We start from the raw sequence: 27020 nt of genomic DNA, 5'->3' as shown, positions 1-27020 counted from the left end.
TCTTACCATAACGGCGCATTCCATTGAAGTTGGAACTCACCAAAGTGCAAAATAATGGCCATGTGATACCAAATTCCAAATCATAATATCGGGCAAGATCTCTCTGGCCTTTAGGCTATTAGCAGCCTATTCATAGACATTTGTAATTGCTTATTATTTGTTTGATAGACCTAGCTCTCAGAAGGACATACACAGGCCTTGAACCGGTACAACATTGATGTGGGGCAATGCAACGTGTTGTGAGCTTGTAGAGCTGCTATTTTTGCCTAATGTTCTCCTATTTTTGTCAAATGTTCGCCTATAATGACATGCCCAGAATCGGGACACTAGTGTTCATGTGGTTAAACAGAAGGTGTGCAGTTGATATCCATTATATTGAACTGAGCTATAGTTACATTAAAGATGCAAGACACTTCCTCACTCTGCTCTGTGATATTATGTTGAGTGCTGGTGGCCAGGAGATACAATAGTTTATTGGCGGGACCGCAACAGCAGGGCCAGCATTATAAATGGGTCTTTGACTGAAACACTGATGAAGTTACATCATTGGACGGCCGGTTGGCCTGACAACGAACCAGCCAATCTCAGAGCAATCTTCCCTCCATGCTATGGGCCAGTTGGCCCAACAATGAACTAGCCAATCGCAGAGCAATCATCCCTCCAGGCTATGGGATGTCCGCTCTGAATCAGGGACCTTGCAGGAGATTTTTACAGTCAAATAAAAGTCAAAATGAGATAATTTATTATCTTCTCTATAAGCACCAGCAGGATTGATGGAGCTCGACTGGGAATATTTATTTCTGTGCTGATGCATCTTTGACCGTCACTGAGGATTTTGTGAAGCTGGTGTTGAGGCATTATGTACAGCAGCAAAAGCCTGGAAATTGACAAAACCGATGTAGTAATCAAAACTGTTACTTTTATTAGAGCCAATGTACTCATCCATTGGCTCTTTTGTCAGAAAATAATATTGTACACGGCCTACCGTGCCACACTGAAATCCGCTGGTTGAGCAGAGGGGCTGTGGTCAAACATTTCTTTCAATAAGGCCATGTCTGGAAATTGGACTGTTCATGGACAACCTTTATTAGTTCACTTACTAGTGAATCTAGGTATGCATGTTAGGAACCATGCAGTGTGCAATAGCACATGTCGTTCCCCCAGTGCTTTCAAGGCTAGTCACAAAACCGTCACAGCAGTTACAGAACAACACTAATGAAGGGAGCAGCAATGCCCACACATTCAACCTCATTCATGAAATGAGTGTATTATGATACGATTTTTATCTAAAAAAATTAAACATAAAACATAACCTGATGAAGGTCTAACAGACAGAAACGTTATATAACAGACAGAAACTTTTTAATTGCATTTGAAGACGGTGTGCAGGAGGTTTTTTCTTTCAAACCTAAAATAATAAAAAAGGGTCTACATTTGCAGACCATCAGGCATCTGATTATACCTATATTAACAGTGCCATGTTCACACTCAATTTGTCATAGAACGCACGGTGCGTAATATAGGCCTGTTGGAAACAGGAGGTAAGGGGCAGAAAGCGGGCGGAAAGCTCCAGTACACACCTGACAAACATGGACATACCCAACAATGAGGACACAGAGATCAGGACCCCTGTATTTTTTCCAAGGTGTAGCCTATAGAATAAAAGTTGTGAGATAATAAAGATAGTACAACGCCAAGATAACCAACTTGCTCAACCACAGATCACCGTCATTGCTTGTGTGTGTGGGTGGGGGGGGGGGGGGGTGGGAGGTGAAGTTGTTGATCTAGATTCCAGTCATTACTGCAAAAATTCAACTCGACAGTGGTACTTTCATAATGTGAACCACAGAATATTACTAGACTGCTTGCAGCTCCATGTCATTCATCTGCAGATATCATCTGATGAATAGCTCCTGTGCAGTCACACTGCATTAAACCAGCATGATGCCAGCTAGTTTCACTTGAGTGAATTAACGTTAGCTAGCTACTAGCCAGCTAATGTCAATTCCATCCATCCACTGGTAGACTGATCATTGCAAGTACTTCATTTAGAATATGTAATGTTAGCTCATTTCATTTCCTGTCACGGTAGGATAATAACCTTATACATCCTAGATGGCACTTTCTGCCTGTGATCAATGGGAATTATGGTTCATGCTTGGATTTCAGAATAAATCCGGCATTGAATCGTAATGCTAATCACTTGTCATGCTTTTCTATCATACTGCAGGTTGGTACTGTCTGCTGTGTACACAATATGATCATTACATTTTGAAAGGTAAAGAAATCATTTAGTAGTTGTTAAGGTTAAGATTATGTATCCATCATTTTACATGAAAATGTGTTTTAATGAGTGCCACCAATTTATGGCGCTATTCAAATTGACCCCGAATGCATTTCGTTTATTCACTGAGAAAATGAAAGGACTCTCTCAGCTTTGATAGGGGAAGAGATACGGGTCAGGGTGTGGAGACTGAGAGAAAAACTAAAGCGAGATAGAGATGAGAGCACATACTGCTCACTATGCCCTGGATCCGATTATCATTACAGTGTGTCACATTACAGTATCTCACTGTGCAAAAAATAACCTGATCCAATTCAAACCACTATACAGTATAATGTTAGTTGGTAATCACAGTGGCATCTAGTATAAGTTCATTCTATTAATACAAACACCTAGCGTAATTATAACGTAATACAATATTTTATGTACACAAGCCTCCGGGGATGCATCTCTGGTTAATTTTCTGTTTGGGTAGAAACATGATTTCTCTCTCTTATGTAATGCTTCACAGGTTGCTGGCCAGGTTTGATATATAACAAACTTTTACCATGGCCTGCTGACAAACAAAAAATGGAATCCATAAAACTAAACTCGTCCAAGCCAAAAGCTTTTGCTACCATGTAAACTTGTTGCTGTAATAGTAGGACAGGTGAGCAGACTGAGCACCCAAGCCCAAAGGTACAGTGTCTGAGTTGAATTAACGCAGAGGCTTTTACTGTGTATAGACCAATTATTTGTTTACCAACATTGAGACTGGATGCACAGGTGATTGTTTCATGCAATCAATTCTCAACCTGTTGTTTTGGGGTGCGCTGGTTTCAGCGCACCCCAACCCCCTCTTGTGTGTTGGCTAGTGAGGCGCGCCCTAGCGAGACCTGAAAGAATGCGTTTCATTTGGAGCCAGTGTGACGTTTGGAGCCAGTGAGACGTCGTCTGTTAAGGGGTCTATAGTCAGTTTGAAACCATGCAGGATTAGGCAGGAATGACAGACAGCTGGGTGTACCTGAAAGTTCTTTGGATTGAGACTACGAGGGTTCTCAGATGCTGTCTTCAGCTTTCCATCCACCACTTTCATCAGACTCTCAGTGTTCCTCACATACTGCAGATCCCTGTAAGTCCTCAGGTCCAGTACCTCCATGGATTGGCTGATGTTCTGCACCTGTCAGCGGCACACACACACACACACACACACACACACACACACACACACACACACACACACACACACACACACACACACACACACACACAAATAGACCCAGTGAATCTCATGTTTATGGAGGAGCACAAAGACTGAAGGGTTCTATTCGCAGCAAACTCACAACAAACAGTCTCAGCTCTCCATGGTGTTTGTCTGGCATGAAGTCAGATAGTTAAATAATGAATAAGACGCGCACGCACGCGCGCACATGCACACACACACACACTTTTATCTCCCACACAGCTATTGAACTGGTCAGCGATTATCTGGGGATCTAGACAAACCCTTCCAGAATCTTCACAACATTCTACAATGTTCAAAGGGTTTCATAACCCTTTGAACATTAGAATGGGGTTCTGGAAACACTCATTAATGTTGTTCACACACCCCCACCCACATGCGCACGCGAACACACACACATGCACAGAAACCAACACAGACACGAAAATAATGAAGCTCATGTTTATGCAGTAACAAACATACAGTTTGTTATTTATTCAAATGACTCCCCACAACAAACGTGGGATCCAGCAGGGGTTGTAGTTTGGCATGAAGATTCTCACCAAATGTCCAGCTCGCCCACTCTGAAGCTTAATTTATGCTCTGTCGTACGGCGGTGTCGCACGCCGGAAATAGCAAACCTGCAAGCTCACAACGCGTTGCATCCGTGATGTGTTGTGAGCTTGTAGGTCTGCTATTTTTGACGTGCAAAACTGTCGTGCGATGAAGTATGAATTGGGCCTGACACAGCCCACGAACCCACTGCATGTCCAGCCTACTGTGCTGTTTCATATGCCCATTCTTCTCCCACGCGCTCCACCAAGCTAGTCAGAGATAATCTGCTGAAGAATTGTTCATTTGTCTGTTTAATGGAGCCTTTTTTCATTTGGCTCAAACTTATTCGAAAGCACTTCAGATAGAGCTGGATACACTTCAGATGGAGGGGTATTTAATGATTAATTTATGTGCTGTCCGCGGCGCATTGTGAACTTGTAGATTGGATATTTCCGGCGTGGGACAGGCAAAGAACAAAGAAGCATAAATCCGGCTTTGAGCAGCCTGGCAAATTCTCCAGTCCAGAGTAGCCTGGGATCAATACCATTTTCGGTTTTCTGATCCGGTCTGAAGCGGAAATAACTTTACGTCATCAGGCGGCCCGAACCCACGACCGGAACCTCCGGCGCCGTGCACTTCCATTAAAATTGGTTTAGTTTGGTATACTTGTTTAGTTTCTTTTGGTATAATAATGTCCATCTTTTATTCTAACTCCTAGTGTGACTAACGAGACTAAACAAATTGATTCACATTATGGGGGAACAAAAACAATGCAGCACCAACCGGAACACACCACCAGAACCCTTTTTTTTCCTTTTTTCTAAACCGGATCACACAGCTCAGTTTTAGAATGAATGCCAGGCTTTCCTCCATGGTGGAAAGCCTGGTGACACGAGGTTAAGTCCAGAGCAATGACACCTGCCTCGTACTGTAGGTTGTACTGCATACCTTTACCTTGATGCCTTCATGTGATCTAAATTATTATTGTCTCCGCCAGGCCGAAAGGCATAGCCGAGATTATGTTTTGCACCCTGTCCGTCCATCCGTCCGTCCGTGTGAGTGTGTGTGTGTGTGTGTGTGTGTGTCCGTCGCCCCCTCCGTCTGTGAACAGCTAATCTCCGGCACTGTTGGCTTGATCGCAGAGAAACTGTGCACACACACTCCCTGGATGCCAATTCAGAACCTCTGCCCCTAATTTTTCACAAGGGCCTGTTATAGCGCCACCACCGCCTTCGCACTACGTTGAGGAACAAATGCTACCCTTTCAACTTTGCCCTATTATAGCGCCACCAGGAGTCAGATCTTTGCACAAAAAAAGAATTATATTATGTTTGGACAAATATTGTCCAAACATCACACAAATCGGTATATGTTATCTCTTTAGTCAAGTGATCAAGACGGATACGTCGGATTTTTCACATTCCAGCCTGATTGGCGAATTCCGAACATTTCTGGCCCACACTAACCTAGGTTAAAAAAAACGGTATAGCTGTTTTTATGTAAATGTTTTACTCTGTAGCACTTTGAGATTTGTTTTAAATGTAAAGTGCATTATACTGTAAAGGAAATGTACTATTAATGTGTTATTATTATTGTTAGTGTGATTGTTATTATTATTATTATTCATACAAACTCACACATTCAAACATCCACACAGTTTTGGCAGGATGTCCCAGCAAGCCTCAGTCCCAGCCACGTTTATTGTTGTATTATTTATACTCATCTAATTTAGAGTATGGTTTTGCATGTTTAATGTTGTTGTTTAATGTTTGTCATATCAGGCAGTCATTTGTTTTCATAGGTTTCATCAGTTTCATTGCAAAATCGTGGGTGGTGGGGGGTCGGGGTCAGGATACTCATCACAGTAGCTCGCATCACCCACAGGTTTTGCGACCAAACTTACACCCTTTCTGTTGCTCTTTGTTGGATCTATTTTTCATTGACTGTAGTCGTGCTGCTGTGTATAGGCCACGGGTTGGCAAATGCTACAAATAGAAGCGTTTCCCGTATTTGGAGGTTGCCATGTTCCCTGCCAACCTTCCTACAGCATTCAATACAATATGAAATATATTTCTGCTCCTGAATATTGTTGACAAACCTTTAAACTAGCCATTGTAAATGTGAAATGAATCAATATTCAGCAACTGCATGGCATATTTCTCGTGTAAAATGCTATCAACAACAATTTCCTGATAACACAGACGTCATGGTGGGCAGCAGGCTAGTAAAAATGCCTGGGCCGTATATCTGTCTCTGCTGCTGGTCTGCAGCCTCCCAGATGTGTTTGATAGCCTCACTCTGCCTTTTTGGCCTGTCTGTATTTGATCCATAGGCTTTTGATTTAATGAACATTATAAGATGTGTTAAGCTGCATGTACATTTGGTGGAAATTATGAACAACAAACTTATAATAAATATTCTGTTCATGCCGGAATACTGATGACTAATACTTTCATAAATTCCCCTTAAATAGACATATAAATAAAACCCAAATGGCAAAAGCACATCATGAAGGTCCAAGAAAGTGTTTAACAAGAAAATAATGACACCAGCAACTCAATCATTTACACATCAGCACCAAATCATTTCAGTTGCTACATTTCGCTTCCCCATTTGGATCACATTTGGGAGCAGAAGGTAGTAGTTATGGTTGGCAATTTAGTTATTTTAATGATGTTATGTGATTATATAATGCCACATATGAATTTCTGCTATCTGCAACACATGCCAGTTGTATGTATGCAAACGAAGAGCACAATATTGTGACATGTCATACGGTATAAGCTGACTTAAATATTTAATGAAAGATAATTAATTGCAACAATTCTGCCTGAATAATTAAAATGTCATTCAACCAACAATAATAAAATGACCTATATGACCTGAGACGTCTGGATCGTTCATGATCACACAAGATCAGAAATGTATTTTGGCCCTTAACCATTTAGTGCTTTACAAACCAACAGTAGTATTAGGAAATCAATTATTTGACAGACAGGAAGCCAGTGTAAAGCTGGAGTGACATGATAGACTTTCTTAGTATTAGTTAGGGCTCGAGTACCCTCTCGTTTGTATGCGAGAGCTGGCGAAAACTTCTGGGAACTCAGATTAGGGCTCGAGCAGCAGCAATCTGAATCAGCTGCAGCTGTGATCGATTTGTTTTAGTAAGACACTATTAACATTAGTCAAGTCTACTCAAGACGAATGCATGGGGGGCGAGTTTTTCCAAATCCTGCTGAGACATACAGTAAGTCCTTTAATCCTTATATATTATTAATGTGTCTTAGTGTGGTTGTTGAAATTCAGGTCTGAGTCCATAACGACACCAAGATTTCTGGCTTGGGTTGGGGTTTTTAAAATGAGGATTGAAGCCGAGCACTGACTTCTAATCGTTCTTTTCTTGGCTCCAAAAGCAATTACTTCACTTTTGCCTTTGTTTAATTGAAGAAAGGAAAGGGATTAGTAAACAAATTCTCAATGATGTATAAACTGCTGAGCTGATGCAATGCAAAATATGAGCATCTACAATGTGTCTGGGAGTGTTATATTTGTGTGAATATCCATTTTGAGCAATGCAGGAAAATAGAACAAACGCCTTAAGTCTCTATGTGAAATGGTTGCTGAAGCTGAGGATTCTGTTGATAACATTCTTGGGCCTGTTTCTGGAATCATCTGTACATTAGCCTACGTAGTCTAAGCCCTCTTTTCATATCTCCAAATGCCTACAAATTGATGCTACAATATATGTGTCCAAGCTCTACAGTAGCTCAATTAACTTACCCCTTTCAATTCTCACCCTAGTCTAGGCTTGGGCACTGTATATCTACTGTGCAGCTGAAAGCAATCAAAAGTAGTAGCTGAATATCCATTGCCATTTGATTGTCTCAATCCAAACCATAGTATGTTAATCATGGTCTGTATGCTGCCTAACTACAGTATGCTATCTTTTCCTGCTTTGGTGACGCACTTCCTTCTTGCTCTAAATAAATCATTTTATTTACCTGGGAGATTGTAGACCTGCTGTTATGTGAAATCTGATGCAGTCAAGAAATTTGATGCACTTGTGTGAAAATACATTGCAGAAAAGAAATCCGATGTGCTTCCTCGATTTTTGCAGAAATATGATGTTGAGTCAACATGGTCCACATTTATTTCTGACATTTGTGGAAGTGCAGCAGATCTCAGATTTCAAACAAACAGAGCTTCTGCAACTGTAGCAATAAATATGACATTCATTTGCATAGCAGAAATTAACGGAGGCCGATATGCATTGTAAACCGCTCGTGAAAGCCTAGGCTATGCACTGTTTTCTAGTGGTTAAGTTTAGGCATTGTTTTCTACAGGTTAAGGTGAGGGTGTGTTTAGTGCTGATTAAATATTTAAACCTAACCCTTTACAAAAATGTTGGGTGTTTGTTACAATTGAGTCGTTTACATTTTGTTATGTAAAGGGTTAGTGTAACTGTTAACCTCACCCACCATAGATAGATAGATTCTTGTCGATCTGCTATTTTCACTACTTCTTAAACCTTTTTTTACATTTACGGAATTTCTGAGATTTTTGATTTTTTTACAACATTATTTTGAAAAGTGTGTTTTAAATTTATATTTTTAATCTTTTGAAATAATAATACATATTTTTTAAATGTAGAAAAAAAGAAGTTATATTTACTATAACGGCACTGTTTAGGAAACACTGCTGTACAGTATACTGATCGATTCCCCATGCTGGTGTGTCATGTCACGCGTGCAGTTTGTGTGCGTAACAGCCGACTGGGCCCCCAAATTCACTCCATCTCTCAGCCTTTTAATATAACTCTGTGGGTGGCGGAGGAAATTGCATAGTGAAGGCATGTTCTTGTTTTTTTTGTTGTTGCTGCAGTAAGCTATTTTACATTCTCGGTGCAGAGGGCAGTTACATTGTTACAGTGTTAAATGTATGTATCCTTGGCTGCCTGGGCTTGGGAGAGGCTTTGACAGTCTTGCCTGGTTCAGAGAATTCCACCGCGATGTCGTGAGTAAATTAACATGTCATGCGGGAACGGTAATGATACAGTATGAACACACACACACACACACACACACACACACACACACACACACACACACACACACACACACACACACACACACACACACACACACACACACACACACAGCAACTCGATTGGGTGACTCACAGTGGCTGTCTGACCCCAGGTGTTCTCATTAGTGTGTTTTAATAGACAGGACCAGTAGCCTTGACAGTGTTGAATAGGCTCAAAGGTTGTGTGGCTGCACAATAATGTGGATTTAAGCACTGGGAAATAGACACAACAAAGTACCTTCCACACACATACACCACAAACAGCAAACACACAACTTCTCCAGCTCGCCATTCATCATATACCCACAAACACAGCTACAGACTGTACTGTACATCATTATATACACACACATACAGGTAAGCACGCATGCACACAATTGCATGCTTGAGTACATATACATGACACACCTGTCTTGCCTGACTTACCACTAAAACATCCAGTACTTGTTAAAATGTACCTGAATTTAAATGTGGTGTGTGCGTGTGTGTGTGTGTGTGTGTGTGTGTGTGTGTGTGTGTGTGTGTGTGTGTGTGTGTGTGTGAATGTGCATTTGACACACTTGCAGACAGAGAGACCGTCCGGGGAAAAGGCACGCTTCAGTGAGAATGAATACATGTTCGAGTTCATGTGCCTCATTGATCCACCAGGGCTTCACAACCCATTCAGCATCTCAATTTACCTCTAGCTGTCTGCACACCACCACCACCACCACCCCCTCTTTCCCTCACCAGCTCTCTTCTCTCTCTGTCTGGATCCACTCATTCATTCAGCCCCTCTACTTGTCTCTGCATTTCTCGTCTTACTTCACAACCCCCCCCCCCCGACGGCACAATGCCAAGCAGCACCGCATATCGAGAGGCACTGAAGAGTGGCCCAGCTGTGGAAACCAACTCTGGGAGTCCACAGAGTACTGCCCTGTGCCCTGCTGTGACTGGAGCTGTGGCCAAGAGAATTGTAGATTGCCAGTGTGTCAGACCACAGCTCACTGGCCCGTGGGAGCGTTATATCGTTACAGTTGGTTGGAAACCTTGTATGTACAAAACCGTTACGTTTCCGGACATGGGAAAAAAATACCCTGTGTTCCAATACAGCCAATGTACTGGATAATGCATAATAGTATAATTATTTAGTCACAAACTCTTGTTAATAATTTTCATTGGTTAAATATTTATAAATCCCACAGACCACTTTCAATGTGGTGCGTGAGGTTGTACTGTAGATCTGCTATTTTGCTACTTTTGTGCGACACATGTCATGCGACATACTGTAGTATAAAATAGGGCATTCATTTATGAATAAAATGTAAAAGATTAACTATGGAGATACAAGGCTTGTGCCCGACAGGCGACAGGCAGCAAAGATAATGTTCTTAGGGAGTACAATCGGATAGGGATGGAGATTGGAGAAACAGACAGAGGAGTGGGATGGTTGAGACATAGAGAGGGGCCAACGCTTCTATGACGCACTCCTACACGCTGCCGTTGTGCATGCAAACAGTCGATCGATGGAACTGCAGATCAGCCGAGTCATCAAGCCCCCATGACTCATGGTTGAGCAGTGCCCCTCTCCCTCTCCTGCCTGCTGTCTCTCACTCGAGATCCGTCTGTGTGTATTAATAGCCTATGGGCCATTTTAATTAATTCTTTAGTTCTCCTCCAGGGCAATACTCGACACCTTCACAAAAATGTGGCAAAGTATATTTAAAATGTAACAGTTAATTTGTCCCGTGCAGAAAAGTGGAGCATTTTTATGTAGCTTAATTACAGTACATACAGTACATGAAGTTTCGGAGCTAACCAACAGCTTCATAAAACAATGATACCCTACCATCTCAATGGCACAACCAGTCAAGATGTATCATGGATGGCGGGATTTCACGTGACCTTGAATCTAATGTTTTAAGACGTGATATTATTGCTTGAAATCTAATAAATGTGATAACATATAAATACTGTACCGTGCCTTTTCAAGGAGTCAGCGATATTAATTATAGAAACAAAGCAACATTGTGCATGCTGTTATTAAGAGTGGTTATCTGAAAATATTTAGTAAGAACAGATACAATTATTTTTGATTGGTGATCAGTGTGCCATAGGGTCTGAAAGAAAATTGTGCGTGTAGGCCTTCCTAAAGAAAGTGACTTGGCATTGTAACATGGCACCACGTTAAATTTGTATGAAACAGTTTTGCTGTAAAAACTGACCTGGTTTGCTGTGATATAATCAAATCTTTCCAAATGTTTACCAGTGTTACTGTAAAAACAGCCAATCAGATTTGTTTAAACAAATAAACGTTTAATGGCGATTTCATTCAGGGCACCTGGCTAGACTACAGAATAACTCAATGGAAGCCTTTTGGCTCAGATGGTCCATGCTCTATAATGCACTTAATAATACATTTTATTTATAACGCACTTTACATTACATTCTCACTAATCTCAGAGTGCTACAATACAGTGCACTTACAGTATACAGTATGTGACTGCGTGCACGTGACGTGCGTGTTTGTGCATTGTACAAGAGTACTGCAGAATTAGAAAATGACACTCACAATCAGGCTCTTTTGGTGAAAGATAATAAACAATAACTATGCAACCTTTGACTTATCTGTGTTTAACTGAGTATAAGCTTTGAACTAAAGCTACATTACACAAGTACAACCATCCTTGTGTGTGTGTGTGTGTGTGTGTGTGTGTGTGTGTGTGTGTGTGTGTGTGTGTGTGTGTGTGGGGCATGACAAAGAACTGAAAGTTCCAAACTAGCTAAATATTGCTGTTTCAGCTGTTATAGGCAGTTTGTCTGTGTGAAGGAGAAGGTGCTATATGTATCCTTAGGTGCCCATGTCTAACCCCGTTAAATTTGTTTCCCTGTAAATGTATATTAATTTGTGGATTCAAATAAAGAATTAAAATGTGTGTGTGTGTTTGAAAAACTGCTCAGATTTTGAGTGCTATCTGTTCTTTATTTACACCTCATATGTCATGTTTGTTCATGTGCAATTCATTTTGCATAGTTGCCATGACAGAATGAGTCTATACATGACCTGATTGTTACTTTGTTTCCTTGAAAAATTGTTAGCATGAAAATTCTCTTTCTGGTAAGCGGCACTGTCATGAGATGGAGTGTAAATTAGGCACAACAGTTCAGGAGTGTTCATTTGATAATTTGCAGAGCACTTTTTCATTGTCATAACTTTAGCCAATGAGTTTCAAATGGTACAAGGTCAAGGCTCAGTAAATCCAATTTTGTGGGTATATTTAGGACATTTCCTCTTTTCAGTTTAATTACACTTCAATCACTTCAGCTCTCTTGGTTGGATAACAGGCCAATGCACAATTATAACAATCCCCTAATTCACAGTGCACTGGTTATGTGCACCACTGATTACATTTCAACACGGCTAAAGAAAGTGGGGCTGTTTACTCCTGCATTTGACAGACACAACCAGGCATGAGTCTACAGTAGTGATTCTCAACCTTTTTTAATTTCAAGCCCCTCAACCTTTTTTAATTTCAAGCCCCTCAACCTTTTTTAATTCCAAGCCCCTCAAGTCTGATATACATCTCTGGGAACCCAATCTACACTGTAAAATCCTGACAGTTTAACTCTGAGAGTGCGCAAATGGAACCAAATAGACCCACGAGCTAGGGCTTTCACCAACTAGTCGACTAGTCAACTAGTATAACCACTAGTCGACCTTGTTGGTACTAGTCGAATAGTTGATTTTTTTTTATAGTTCTAATTTCAACTACGTCACACCTGTACAGTTAAAGTCTTTTCCCGGGACTTATCAGAATCTAGTTGTATAAAAATATAACATTGTAGCGAACACAGCAGCAGGTGAGGGCGGCCCCAGCTAAACAACGACGTTCGTTTGTATGGAAGTATTTCACTGAAGATGTGGACAAAAACAACGGTGGAATGTTTGTGTAGCTAGGCTAGTAGCCTAGCCTTGTTTTTTTATTTTTTATTTTTTATCCCACGATTGTGTAACCCTTTTTTTTCTCCCGGTGCCAATTTTCTAAATGATCCTGGGCGCTATAGATTTACCTAATATTACATAATAGGTAAATCTCGACTAGTCGACTACCAGTTGGTCAAATTAGTCGACTTGTAAAAATCACTAGTCGTGAAAGCCCTACCACGTACATCCATTTGGTTCCATTTGTACACTCTCAGACTTACAGATCCGTCAGGGTCTATTTGGTTTCTACATGAAGCTATCAAACATTTAGCTGGGACCCCCTGGAACCCCCTCAAGACGCCATCTTATGAACTAATGATGGCAAAAGAAAGTGAGGCTGTTTACTCCAGGAACCTAGTCTACATTGCGCTTGTGTGTGCACATAAAGTCTCTGTGTGTGTACTACGCACGTGCGTGTGTGCGTGTGTGCGTAGGGGGGGGGGGGCGTGTGGTCGTGCGTGCATGTGTGTGTGGTCGTGTGTGTGTGTGGTCGTGAGTGTGCTAAGACTTATTGACAGCTGTCACCTTCTCCATGAGTTGACGGAGCTGCCTGCTGCGTGGGTCGCGGTTACACATGTTCTGGGCGGGTGCGACCACGGTACAGATACACTTCCCATCTGCATCCTGGGCAGAACTGTAGATTTGCCAGCCTTCTTCTGGGCTCGGGTACAATGCCTGCAGAGAGACGGAACAACATGTCATTTAGACACAGAGAGAAGCTTTAGTACTGCTCTCACTTGTTTTAAATTCGCTTTTCAAAATACACGGCCAGACAAAATGCCTTGTGGCGGCAATGAGACACTTCAGCGCACTCGCATCGTCATAATCAATGTGATGTGAAATGCCTAGCTTCAAAATCATCTTTTGAGACTATACTATACTACTATACTTGAGACTATACTATACTATACTATACTTTTGACTATACTATACTTTTGAGGCCATAGCTGAGTGGTTAGTGAGCCCGCCTAGGGAACCAGCTGGCCCTGGTTGCCCCAGGTTCGATTCCAGGCTATCCCAGCATATGTGCCGATGATATGAAATTTGTCCCTGAGCAAGACTCTTAACCCCAATTGCTCACAGGTTCTCATTGGAAACAAGACCGCAAGGACTTTCATGAACGACCTGTTAAAAGGAAAAGGAATTAATTCATTTGTGTTCACTTCATAGTATTTTTAGCAGTTGTCTTGAGATTCAAAGGCACACTCTCCCCATGCTGTCACCAATGGTTAGACACAAAAACTCAGTTTGTGATCGTTGTGCCAAGTGCCAACACATTGCTTTCCCCAATAAGCACTGAATGGTAATTGATTTCTCAACTATTCTTAGTCTTATTTTGGCATTAATGAGAGAGAGAGAGAGAGAGAGAGAGAGAGAGAGAGAGGGAGAGTACAGTACAGTGAAATACTCAGCGTTATGTCTGAAAGGGTAAAAACAGACCTTCATACAGGTCAAGTGTTTTACTGTGTATGGGATTGAGAGGTGTGGAGGTTACACAGGCGGTCAGGAAGGGATAACAGACCAATCTTTGGGAGAAAATAAAGGAAATAGAGAGTGCCTTGGCCCTTCCACTAGTCGGCTGGGGCGCTGGCGTGACAAACCACAAAGGCGTGAAAGAAGACGACGGCGTGGCAGAGATGGAGTAACAGATAGATGGAGAGTGAAGAAAGACAAAGAAAGATTGGGCGACAAAAGAGGATTACAAAGGGGGGAAGGAGATGGAGGGATCAGGGAAGCCTGCGTGAAAGCACAGGATCTAATCAGTTTGGACACAGAAAGGAAATGGAGCCGCTTGGGATCGATAACGCTGCTCTTTACCCGTGGGGGGGAGGGGAGGGGCTGAAAGGATAGATGTCTCTCTCTGGCTAATCCAATCAAAAGTAGTGCAGTGTGCCTGCAAGCGCACGTGCATAGGCACACGCACGCACATGCACGCACGCACACACACACACACGCATGTGCACGCGCACACTACGCTCACCCACAATAATTTGCACGCTATTTCTGTAGACATCTGTCCGTTCACACACTGTACGCACACAAATACAAGCGCACACCCTAAGGCAGACACCACACGCACGCACGAGAGGAGGAGAGGGAGAATATAAAATTGTAATGAAAGTGAGAGCAGCCATTTCAGTGATGAAACTGAAGAATCCTGATAACGGAAGGGAAAAACAAGGAAATAATTCCTCCCAGCCCTGTTCTTCTCTGCTCTACTCTACTCCATTCTGTTACTCTTCTCTACTCCATTCTGTTACTCTTCTCTACTCCATTCTGTTACTCTTCTCTCCTCCATTCTGTTACTCTTCTCTACTCCATTCTGTTACTCTTCTCTACTCTACTCCATTCTGTTCTACTCTACTGTATACTGCTCTACTCTACTCCATTCTGTTACTCTTCTCTACTCTACTCCATTCTGTTCTACTCTACTCTACTCTGTTCTATTCTGCTCTACTGTATACTGCTCTACTCTACTCCATTCTGTTACTCTTCTCTACTCAACTCCATTCTGTTCTACTCTACTCCATTCTGTTACTCTTCTCTACTCTGTTCCATTCTGTTCTACTCTACTCTGTTCTATTCTACTCTACACTACTCAACTGTACTCCATTCTGTTCTACTCTACCCCATTCTGTTCTGTTCTCTGCTCTATTCTGTTTTACTATACTCTAATCTGTTCTACTCTACTGTGTTCAACTCCTCTGTACTCTGTTCTTTTCTACTCTAATTGTCTCCGCCAGGCCGAAGGCATGGCGAGAGAGTATGTTTTGCACCCCGTCCATCCGTCCGTCCGTGTGTGTGTGTGTCTGTGTGTCCATCTGTCTGTGAGCAGCTAATCTCCGGCACCGTCGGCCCGGTCGCTGCGAAACTGTGCACACACACGCCAATTCAGAACCTCTGGCCCAAGTTTTTGACATGGGCCTGTTATAGCGCCACCAGGAGGCCGATTTGTGCAAAACCCATTTTTTAATATTACTCCTGCAGATTTTATCCAAACATAACGCAAATCAGTACACAGTATCTCTATAGTCATGTGATCAACACGGATCTGTCTGATTTTCCATATTCCATCTTGATTGGCTAAAGTTGCCTTCCAAAATTTTATTTGAACAAAATGCCTCAAATCATGAACGCAGCTTGCGATTTCCGTGAAATTTCACACACACATTCCCACTAGGTAGAGAAAGAAATGCCACTTGAACATTTTCACATCAGCCACATGGTGGTGCTATAACAGGCCGATTTGCGTTTCTAACTATAACTGCACCGATCTGCGTGAAACTTTGCTCGCACACTCCCTACCGCCCAAGGAAAAACATCTGCCCTGCATTTTTCACATTTGCTTTTTACAGCGCCACCAGGAGGCCAACTTATGTAAAACGCTATTTTATACTACTCCTTCCAATTTTATCCAAATTTACATTACATTACATTACATTACAGTCATTTAGCAGACGCTTTTATCCAAAGCGACTTACAATAAGTGTATTCAACATAGGTAGGGAACGAAAACTACTAATCACCAGAAGTCTTTAGTGCATTTTCTGCAAAAACAAGCAACCAAGAGTATACCTAGCGCCAAGGTAAAAGTGCAATATATCAGCTACCTATTTCCTTAAACAGATGAGACAAAATAGCTAAATCAAATGAGCATGAGCTAAAACAAATAAGTGTATCGACTAAACAAGATCCAATAAACAATCCAATAATCCAATAAACAATACAGCAATAGAAAACAAGCGTTCGTACAACTAGTTAACAACAAGTAGGTCAGGCAGAGAGGAAGGGTAGTAATTTCACGCAAATCGGTACACATGATCTCTATAGTCATGTGATCACGACGGATGTGTTTGATTTTTCATATTCTATCCTGATTGGCTAAGATTGACATCTAAAGTTTGCATTATTGGCTTGTTTTGAACAAAATTCCGCAAATCATGAACGCACTGTCCGATTGCGGTCAAACTTTGCACGCACATTCACACTATGTTGAGGAACAAATGCCAACTATTTAACATTGCCCTGTTATAGCACCACCAGCAGGTCTAATTTAGCAAAACAAGTGTTTTTAACAATGCCTCAAATCATGAATGCAGTCGGTGTCCGATTGTCGTGCAAGGCCTAAGAACAAATGGCACCCTTTTCACACGCTTATTATAGCGCCACCAGGAGGCCACAATAGCCTACCTGACCTGGCGGAGACCTGTGCTCCGAGGAGCACTTTTTCTAGTTTATTATTATGTTGTTGTTGTTGGTTGTCATGGCTACCAGTTCCCACCTGACATCGTGTGGGAGTTCAGACTGCTCCAGACCGTACTGAATAACTGCTAGCTTACATAGTGTCTTAATACTAGGACTTAAGTCTACGATGTACAGATCATCAGAGGGTGTGAAGTGACTGTGTTTGGATCCTCCAAAGAGGATGATACGATCTCCCATCATGCAACAGCACATGCCACGCATTGGACATGGTCCTTCCCCCTTGGGCTCAACCTTCTTCCAGGAGAAGGTCTCTGGACTGAATCTCCACAGATCATTGAAGGTCTGGTTATCGTTGGTGCCACCAAATATGTACAGCTCTCCAGTGTAGGTAAAGGCTGTATGACTGCAGCGTCTTTCTGGAAGAATCTGTGCAGAAGGTATGTTCAGCCAGCAGTTGGCCTCTGTGTCAAACACTCTGATGGTGCTGTAGTAGACCCTCTGGTACCCCTTACAGCCCCCAAATACAAACATCTTTGTCCCGATGATGGTGGCAGAGTGACCTGATGAACCAGGTGGTGGAGTTCCTCTGGTGTTAATTAAAGACCAGAGCATTGTGCTGGTGTCTAACTTGTAGATGTCATTAGTCCATCCAGTCAGCTTCTTGTATCCTCCATGGATAAACATGACCTTCTCCAACACACAGGCTGAGTGGTAGAACCTCTCCACTGGAACAGTCCCAGAAACCCTGGGTTTCAACCATCCGTGGTTGTCAACATCAAATGCATAAAGCACGTTGTAGAACTCCCCTCCCCAGTATCCTCCCCAGACATAGATTGTATCTTCTACCAGCACAGCTGTGTGGCCCTGGCACATGGAGGGAACCTCAAGGTGACGTTCTCCTCTTCCAGGTGTCAGTGGTGTCAACTTCCTCCAGCATAAAGACACCGTGTTGAAGACATGGACATCCATCTGATCCATGGTGTTGTACCTGTAGGTCTCTACATCTAAGCCTCCAAAGGAATAAATGTTGTTCCTCACTGCTACAGCAGCATGAAAGGCTCGCTTTGGTCCTCCTGCTTTAGAAACAGTCCAACACGACATCACCCTGGGTGTCTCTCTGTCTGTCTCTCTGTTGGTCTGTTGTCTGTCTGTCTGTCTGTCTGTCTGTCTGTCTGTCTGTCTGTCTCCGTCTCTCTCTTCGTCTGTCTCTCTCTCTTCTCTCTCTCTTGACGTCTACAGTCATTGTGAACACAGAGCATCATCTTATATCTTCTGGTGTGAAATCACATGCAACACAAACTGTTGTCATGCATGACTTAACAACGGCAATTTGTGCAGCTGTTCTCCGCTGCACCCTCTTACTCTCTTTAAAACCATGTTCATTCACACTCACTGGAAATTGTTGGTATATGACAGTTTTGAGTCATTTTTGAACCAGCGCCAATCTTGTATGGCACAGAGAAGAACTCTAAGAATCTAAGAGATCTTCTCTTTGCAGCCTTGTGCTTCCTGGTACAGTTCAGTTGGTAGAACACTTCTCCATCGTTTCTGTCAGGTGGAAACCTTATATGTCCAAAACTATTACTTTTCAGGATTCAAATTCAAAAACAACAAAACAATAGCTGATCTACAAGATCAAAACGTGTCGCTTCACACCTTTTTATTACGCCTCTGGATATACGATAATACACGATTGTTTGAGGTTCAGTGATAAACATTCACATGATCTTGTAGATCATTGATAAACATCTTCATACAGGAGAATAGTGTTGCTGTCGGCAGAAACCGATTATCTCCTAATTGTCTCCGCCAGGCCGAAGGACCGTCCGTGTGTCCGTCCGCGTCCACCTAACATTGGTCAAGCTTCACGTGACATCACAATATGTAATATAAATAGGTAAGACAGGATTAATCAGGAACAGTACCTTCTTTTACCACCTCGCCTGGCGGAGACCTGTGCTCCGAGGAGCACATTTTCTAGTTTGTTCTACTATACTCTGTTCTGTTCTACCCTACTCCTATCTACCCTACTCTGTTATTCTGTTTTACTCTACACTTATTCTGTTCAACTCTGTACTACTATACTATGTTCTACTATACGCTGTATTACTATACCTGTTCTACCCTATTTTGCACAACTCTTGTTTTGTACCACTCTGCTCTGAGCAGTGCTGTGCTGCTCAGGTAGGGGGGAGATGCCGATCAGATTAAAATGTCTTGGGGGACAGGCATGCTATGTGATTGGGGTATAAAGTAGCAACCACCCTGCGAGCCAATGTGCTCACTGTCACATCTCGTCACTCTCGCCAATCCCCCATACCTCACCCCACCTTCTCCTCTCCTGCACTCTCAATCTTTCTCTACATCTTCCCCCTGCTCTTAAGTTTGAATGATTTTTAATACTGCCTGCCAAATGTGCCCTAAATGATGCATTATGGGAAGCAATACCGTTTCTTTCCATTTTGTTAGGAGATGTGAAAACCTGTCAGTATCCTGACACCACTAGCATGTTTAAAACAATAATGATAAAACTCGTTTTTGCCTGTTTATACTGAATTATACTTTTATCCATCTTGAGAGTGAATGACAGGTAGGCCTACAGACGATCACAAATCAGGCAGTGGGGTGCATTGTGGCGCTGACTATTCACCCACACTCCCCAGGATGGCCCTACTAATCACACGAGCAATCAATTTCTTAAATTAGCCTTTGATTATGTGCTGGCCTCGCCCTTCATCTAATAGCTTAGAAAGAAATTGGCCTGAGGCCAAACATACTTGCAGACCCCTGCTTTACTGTAATGCTTCTATAGAAAGTGTTTAACTTTGTACATGAAATGTTAGCTATAGAGCTAAATAACGCTAGCTGCCGTTACCTAACATAATGTACCGTAACCTTAACAAGTTAACATAATTGATGGTATTTAGCACTCTATATGCACAATAGTGCTTCTTGCAAACATGTGTCTACTTTTGTAAATTAACAATAAGTGCAGTTCCCCCTGCAATACACTCTCCTCAGACGACTAATCAAGGGGAGATTCCTGAACCAAGTATACGGTATATTAGGCTCATATCTGCATTAATGTAAAAACCTGTTCTGCCCATGAACCAGTTTCAATCATATTTTGACCACTAAACATTCTGCAGCTTATTTCCATATGTATGTCTTCATAATCTTGTATGAAACAGTCAATTACAGATGGACAATGTAGGTCCATCCACAACTGAAATGCAACCCTGTGCTGTCCCATGTCCTGGTCACATGTGAAAAACCCATGAAACCCATTGGGCCCTATCTTGCACCCGGTACAAATGGCCGCAAATCGTCGAGAAAATGGAATGTAGGTGTCATTGCTAATTTCCAACTGACGCAGCTGTAATATTTATGCCCAGCTCCCACGTTGTGAATGTACCATGGTAGATGACATTTCTGAGGGTCTCCACATCGAGGTTGAAAAAATAATTAATGATCCGGGCTAAATAATCAATATTGCATTGGAGAGTGCCTTTTTTTCTTTGCATGGAAACGAGCGGTTAGGAGAGAGGGAGGGAGAAAGAGAAAGGGAGAGAGAAAGAGATTTATTTCAATTAACAGCCTACAATTGATTGCTGATAGAATATGTTCAAATACCTCTCGTCCTCTAAGACTGTCGTGAACCCATTAGCCTCATGGCTTTCTTTATCTGTCTCTGCTCAATGGACAGCAGTAACAGTCATCAATATCCATTTTGGAGCTTTAACGCAAAGACATACGTGAGCTTCTCTGTCATGCTTTAATAGGTGGTTTAAATAAAGAACATAATTGAGAATGAGCGTGTGGTTATTAAGTTGATATGTCAAGATATCATGGATGTGTCTTGGACATAAATGAGGAGACGTTGCTGGAGGGAGCTTCTGTGCATCCCCTCTCTCCTGAAATCATTATATCACGTCATTAATGCTGCTAGATGGTTGCACACTTTTCCTCTGCAGAAAATCTTCCCCGTCCCCCAACTTCCTGAATCCGTCACAAACTGTAAATAAATAGCAATGCGCCAACTCAACACACCTAGCCTTTAAAGGGAAACTCTGGTTTATCTCATTCATGTTACGCCCAAAACACACCCATTCAGAGACTACAACCCCTTTTCACCTAGCACCAATATTTGCACCCAGATAATGCATCGTTTAACTAGCTAAATTGGAGACGGAAACACCCTCAACACAATTGTGTCGTGCATTTTAGACCATATGGTAGATTGTCTAAATAGGGCCCATTAACTTCCTTATTTATAGGCATACAGTACTCAAAGTGCTCAATAAACTCATTGTACAAAGGTTTACCAATGTTAGAATGTAGTCTACACACATTGTTGTACATTAGCCTAAACATAATTCACCAACACAGATATCGCCACTTGCATGTATCTGGGTTTGGTTTAACTAGGCTTGCATGTTCTTGTTTGTAGGCTAGCTACATGTATTTAGCTAAGCAGTTTCCTTGATAGTTTCTGTCTGTAACCTACAGCTAAAGCTACGGGCTTAATACCGCAGTCAGAATACAGCAGTCTGAATACAGCTCAAATGTTTAAGGTCAAGCGACAAGCGTGACAATGTTTGCCACGCCAAATTTTCTTCACACTTTACATTTCTATTTAATATTATTCAAGGTGTAGTGAGCAGGCTCATACAATAGAATAACCACGCATCTAGTCAGGGTAATTGAATTCACAGTGGGAGTAATGGTATTCATTTCTCATTTGTAATTCATATACATTTCCCATCTGAGATAATATCTCAGCGTGAGTGAATATGTGCAGATGCACACGAGTGACTTTTGATGGAATTGATTGCTCCTCAGGTTAATTATCTTTCCATAATTCTTTACTACAGAAGTGTGTTGCTGAGTGCCTGCCTACGCAGTGGTCTGAACGACATCTTATTATACCAGTGAGGGCTTCTTTTATCATTGAGCTTTTTTCTGCCTCTTTCTGATCTGATCTGATGCAATCCAGCATCAGATCAGAACAGAAGGCTGTTCGGTGGAGGGATGACAGAAGTCTGTAGAGGACGCAGTTCATATGAACATGGTTTCAGTGAAGGAGAAGACAAAAGAGAATCATCTCAAAGGGAAAAGTCTCCAAACTTTTCTCCAAGCCACATCTGACTGACTATTTTATTCTGCCTTGGCCTGCCTGGGGAAAGATGCTCTCCCTTGGTCTGATTCTCTACATACCTCTCACTCACTGTCAGGACCTCTCGTGTGTGTGTGTGTGTGTGTGTGTGTGTGTGTGTGTGTGTGTGTGTGTGTGTGTGTGTGTGTGTGTGTGTGTGTGTGTTCGCACGTGTGTGTGACTGTATTGAAATGCACAGTAACATCCTCAATGTTAATTCTAATCTGAGAATGTAAAAAGTGACACAAATGGACCCTTTACACTCAAATGAACACAGATTTTACTAGGTGTGTCGTATGTGTGCGTGCTAGAACATTTTGCATACACGCTATAACAATGTGCATGTGTTTACAAATTCAGACCATATGCTCTCTTGCCTTTTGAACTGCGGCTGCTCATTACTGGTGTTAACCTGCTCTGTGCTGACATGTGGAGGTTAGCCTGTGTCAAAGTGCAAACCCCGGTTTACTAGCCATGTTGTGCTCCGTCATGCATTAAATAACACTGCGAATCATCCATACATGTGGAGGAGGGCTGCCCACGCACCAGATACTCACTTTTTGAATACGAAACAGTCTCAGGAATTAATGTACGAGTGCACATCAATATTTCATATAGCTATCAACTTGAACTCCAGACAGAGTTTGAGTCGCTCTGTCTTCACCACATACGGGCTGTGGGCACAGACAGTAATATGTGGAAGTTCAAAAAAGGTTATATTTGAGCCATGTATGAATTACTGTACATGCGAGTATTCCTATTACCATACAGTATAAATATTCGTATTTCTCCCCATGGTCATGCGCTTCATTTGCATTTTCCTCAGTTTCGAGTTAAAGGTAGGGTAAATGGTATTTTTTTGTTAAAACGTAAGGTTTTGTTAACAGCTCTATATTTGCTATAAAAGCGCTATATTCTGATAGTAATCATTGCGATATACACTGTAGAGTGTTTGTTCAGTAACAGGAGTCTCCCTGTCTCTTCAGCTCTTTAATAAACAGAAAAGACATTTTCAGGTGGGTTGCAAAATTTCAGCCAATCAGGAGAGAGTACCCATTTATCAGCTTCATTTTTATAGTGTTCCAGTTCCAATTATATCTGCTCATTTCTTTGTGTCATCACTTCCAATTTCGCTTGTTTAATCTGTATCCTGTTTGAGTTCTCTATCCTGATTGGATAAAATTGGCATCCCGGCCTGAAAATACCTTTTCTGTTCAATAAGAGACATGGAGATTTTAACCAAAGAAAATCATTTACCCTACCTTTAAGATTTTCGTGTGTTGAAAATGTGAACATTTCTGATTATTTCTGATTATTTTCAGACAATAAATAAATGTAAATAAATGTGTAGGCTATATACTGTATATATGTAACCTATAATGAAATACCCAAAATAGGCATGCCAGGTTGAAAGTGGTTAAAAGAACTTGCTGCTGTAGTTTTCATGCTCACACATCCCCTCCTCCGCTCCTTAATGTTGCACAAATGCAGGGTAATTAAGAGCTTATTTAAATCGGCCACAATTTCATTACCACCCACCTATCCATTCTGCACTAACACACCCCACCCCGTATAATGGCAGCGTTGAGTGCAGGGGCCGGCCGAGCCAAATCTGACATGCAAATGCATTTACGCTTTACTCAGTGCCTGCAGAGATATCTATATTTCAGCCCCCGTAAGCAGCTGGCCTCTCAAACCGTGGGACTTGTCAGTTTACATATGTTTCACAACACTGGCTTATTTATATGAATATGATACTTATTATGATGCTTTGTTCGACTCTCTGCAGAGGAGAACGGCTCATTGACACGGGCTCGTAGCATCTCCCACCAGATATCTCATTAGTATGAGAACAAGAGTCTCCTTGGTATAGAAAGCAACCAGCAATAAATATGCAGTGGATTCTGGAGAGTGGAATGGAAGAATGGTGGAACATACCGTAGTTAACCCATTAAGACCTGAGGCCGATTCTTACTAATGTCTTCTAAATCCTAAACAGTTTTCTGAAAAAAAAACATGTTTCTATATCAGTGGTGCTCAAACTCTTTCATATCAAGCACCCCCGACATTTTATGTATTTGGCTGCGGATCCTCAACTCAAAATATGTTGTTCCAGGGAAGTGTTGTTCCAGAAGTAAATATTTTAGTAAAAAAATATTGCTTGTGAATTTATATTTTATATTCAAAGATTTGCACACATTTTCACGATTTTTCAAAAATAGCAGATATACAAGCTCGTAGTGCAGCACTCTGTGCCGCGCTATGAGCTTGTAGATCTGCTATTTTTGAATAGCCAAGGTATAATGTAATGGTTTAAGTGGTTTGTTACACAGATGCGTTCCCGGATTGAATGGGTTAAAGGGAGGTCAAGGCTGAGAAGATTACATTTGAAATCTTGATGATGAGATAACTCTGAGAGAACATTGAACATTCGTACAGCGATAACAATGCTGCTAGCTGGCTATAGCACTTAAGGTTCGGGGGGCTAATCCACCCCACAGATCGAAACTGAGTTTTCAGGAAAGAAGGAAGCATATTGCAGCTTGCCCGACCCGCAGACGGTTCCATTAGAAATGCTGGTGGGTGCGGTTGAAATGAAAATGTGCAAGTACCAGATTTGAAACGCTTTCGTGACACTCAAGGCTGCCAAAGCAAAAAGCGCATTAGGAAAATGACGGCGGCAATAAAAACAACAGGAGATTGAGGGTGGAATTAAAAATCAATGGGGCTCAGACAGTCGGTGAAATGAAAACTACATCACTCTTAAGATGTCTGACGTGTTGCGGCCAGAGAGCGCCACCCTAGGGACTTCCTGTCTGCCGTCCATGACAGTGCCTCGATAGGACTGGGCGTCTGAGACCCATGGCGACCCGGCACATCACACCGCTATAACCACAACCCTGCCCTGCTGCCACCCTCTCACTGCGACAGATAGAGACACAGACGGGGGGATGAGAATGAAAGACTTGTGGTTTAAGAAAGGCTGACAGTGAAGATAGAGCCAAAAGGCTCTAATTTCAGTGAGAGGGAGGCAATTTCCTCTCACTTTCGTTCAAATGGCCAGGGATGTGCCCAGTCATAGTGCAGAATGACAGCTTCAGGGTCTGGTGTGCTGAGAGAGGAGAAGAGGAGATACTGTGGTCATTAGTAAGCTAAAAAAAAAAGAAAAGTAGGCCTATGTGTACAGAAAATAAATGATGACAAATGTTGTCCTCAGGTTCCTATATATACTGTGATAACGGTTCACTTACAGTAGGCTATAGTTAGGCCTAAATGTCCAATAGTAAGGCCTGATTTATATACTTGGTTGCGCAGAATGTGAACCCTATTTTATAGGCCTACTTTGTCACATGAAAGTAGCGAAAATAGCAGATCTATTAGCCCACAACGTGACGCAGTGTGAGCGTGTAAATCGGTTATTTCACATATCGGTGTACGATACTGGCACTATAATCAGTATAAAGGGGTTGACGTGACGGTGTCTTGTGTGCTCCAGGCCCTCTCCACCAGGACTGGAGGTTGGTGCTCTCAGAAGGACAAAGTAATAAAAAGAGAAGATCTATGCGCCACTTCTGAACGAGTCAACCCACGGAAAATACCGGAGCACTCGATTTACTTCAAACATTTTAATTCAGGTGGCAACAAACTGTAAAACAGATGATATACTGTATGTAACTTTTTACACTCTCAAAATGAAGACTCAGGATTTTGTGTGTATCAAAAAGACTGAGCCATGCCTACACCTCTACACATTGGCTGTAAAGAAAAAAAAGCTCAGTACCTCAGTTTTACAAACAGCCTCGACGAACAAACTTCAATTCAGATTAGCCAATTAGGTGTTAGGGCCGGGGCACCGGTGTCGGGCTTCTCGCGGGACATAACTTCCTCCGGTGTTTCATTAGGCCGACCCTGTAAAGCCAAGAGCTAAATGAGATCATAAATCTATAGCTCTCAACTTTACGAGCGTGACGGGAAGTCTATTACAACTTTCATAAGCAGCGGCACACGGAGGAAGCAAGCGGAAGATGGAGCGGGCGCTTTCATGTGGGAGAGATCCGAATGAGCTCTCCACTTGATACCCGCTCAACGGAAAAAATCGGCTATTTTCGTGAGCAACACAGTTGTGCACCAAAATTTAAATAAGCCCCAAGATATACAGCGCCATGAAGGACACAGACAATTAGAAGGAGGGGCGTGGGATCTAGCAAAGAGTGTTGAAAGTGAGAACCGAGTGGCAGATGGAATGAACAGGATAAGACAAGAGGAGGTATCACTGTAGATCTCCTCTGCTATTCACTATACCTTCAACCTAAACAACTTAAGCTGCCACCCTATTCTCTCTCATTCTTTATCTCCCTCCCACCATCTCTCTATCTCTCTTTCTATCTTTTCACGACCCTCTTTCTTTTTTGCAGTATGACGCGTGCTGCCAAGCTTCATAGCCTTCCGATGCTGCTTGCCTGCAGCAAAGCAACAACATCTGTCCCTGCTTGGTTGAGAAGCTCAGAGCCCCACTACGTTTATACAGCGGCCATAAGATCAGCTCCAATTTTCTAATGATCTGGCACAG

The 27020-nt window shown here is 42.1% G+C and overlaps 1 protein-coding gene across 2 annotated transcripts in view; it reads right to left on the bottom strand.

The window, feature by feature from the left end:
- The window catches only part of olfm2a (olfactomedin 2a), an 80948-nt gene that overhangs the window by 6924 nt on the left and 47004 nt on the right, over window positions 1-27020 (bottom strand). For both annotated transcript variants that reach the window (XM_080446599.1, XM_080446598.1), the window contains exons 2-3: window positions 13615-13764; window positions 3288-3443 (exon numbers count right to left, since the gene is read on the bottom strand). In XM_080446599.1, the coding sequence (XP_080302725.1) occupies window positions 3288-3443; window positions 13615-13764 (306 nt within the window). The remainder of the gene's footprint in view (window positions 1-3287; window positions 3444-13614; window positions 13765-27020) is intronic.

This window comes from Gymnoscopelus braueri, assembly GCF_963280865.1.
Source record: "Gymnoscopelus braueri genome assembly, chromosome: 13".
NCBI lineage: Eukaryota > Metazoa > Chordata > Actinopteri > Myctophiformes > Myctophidae > Gymnoscopelus > Gymnoscopelus braueri.
This window is presented reverse-complemented; position numbering and strand designations above follow the sequence as displayed.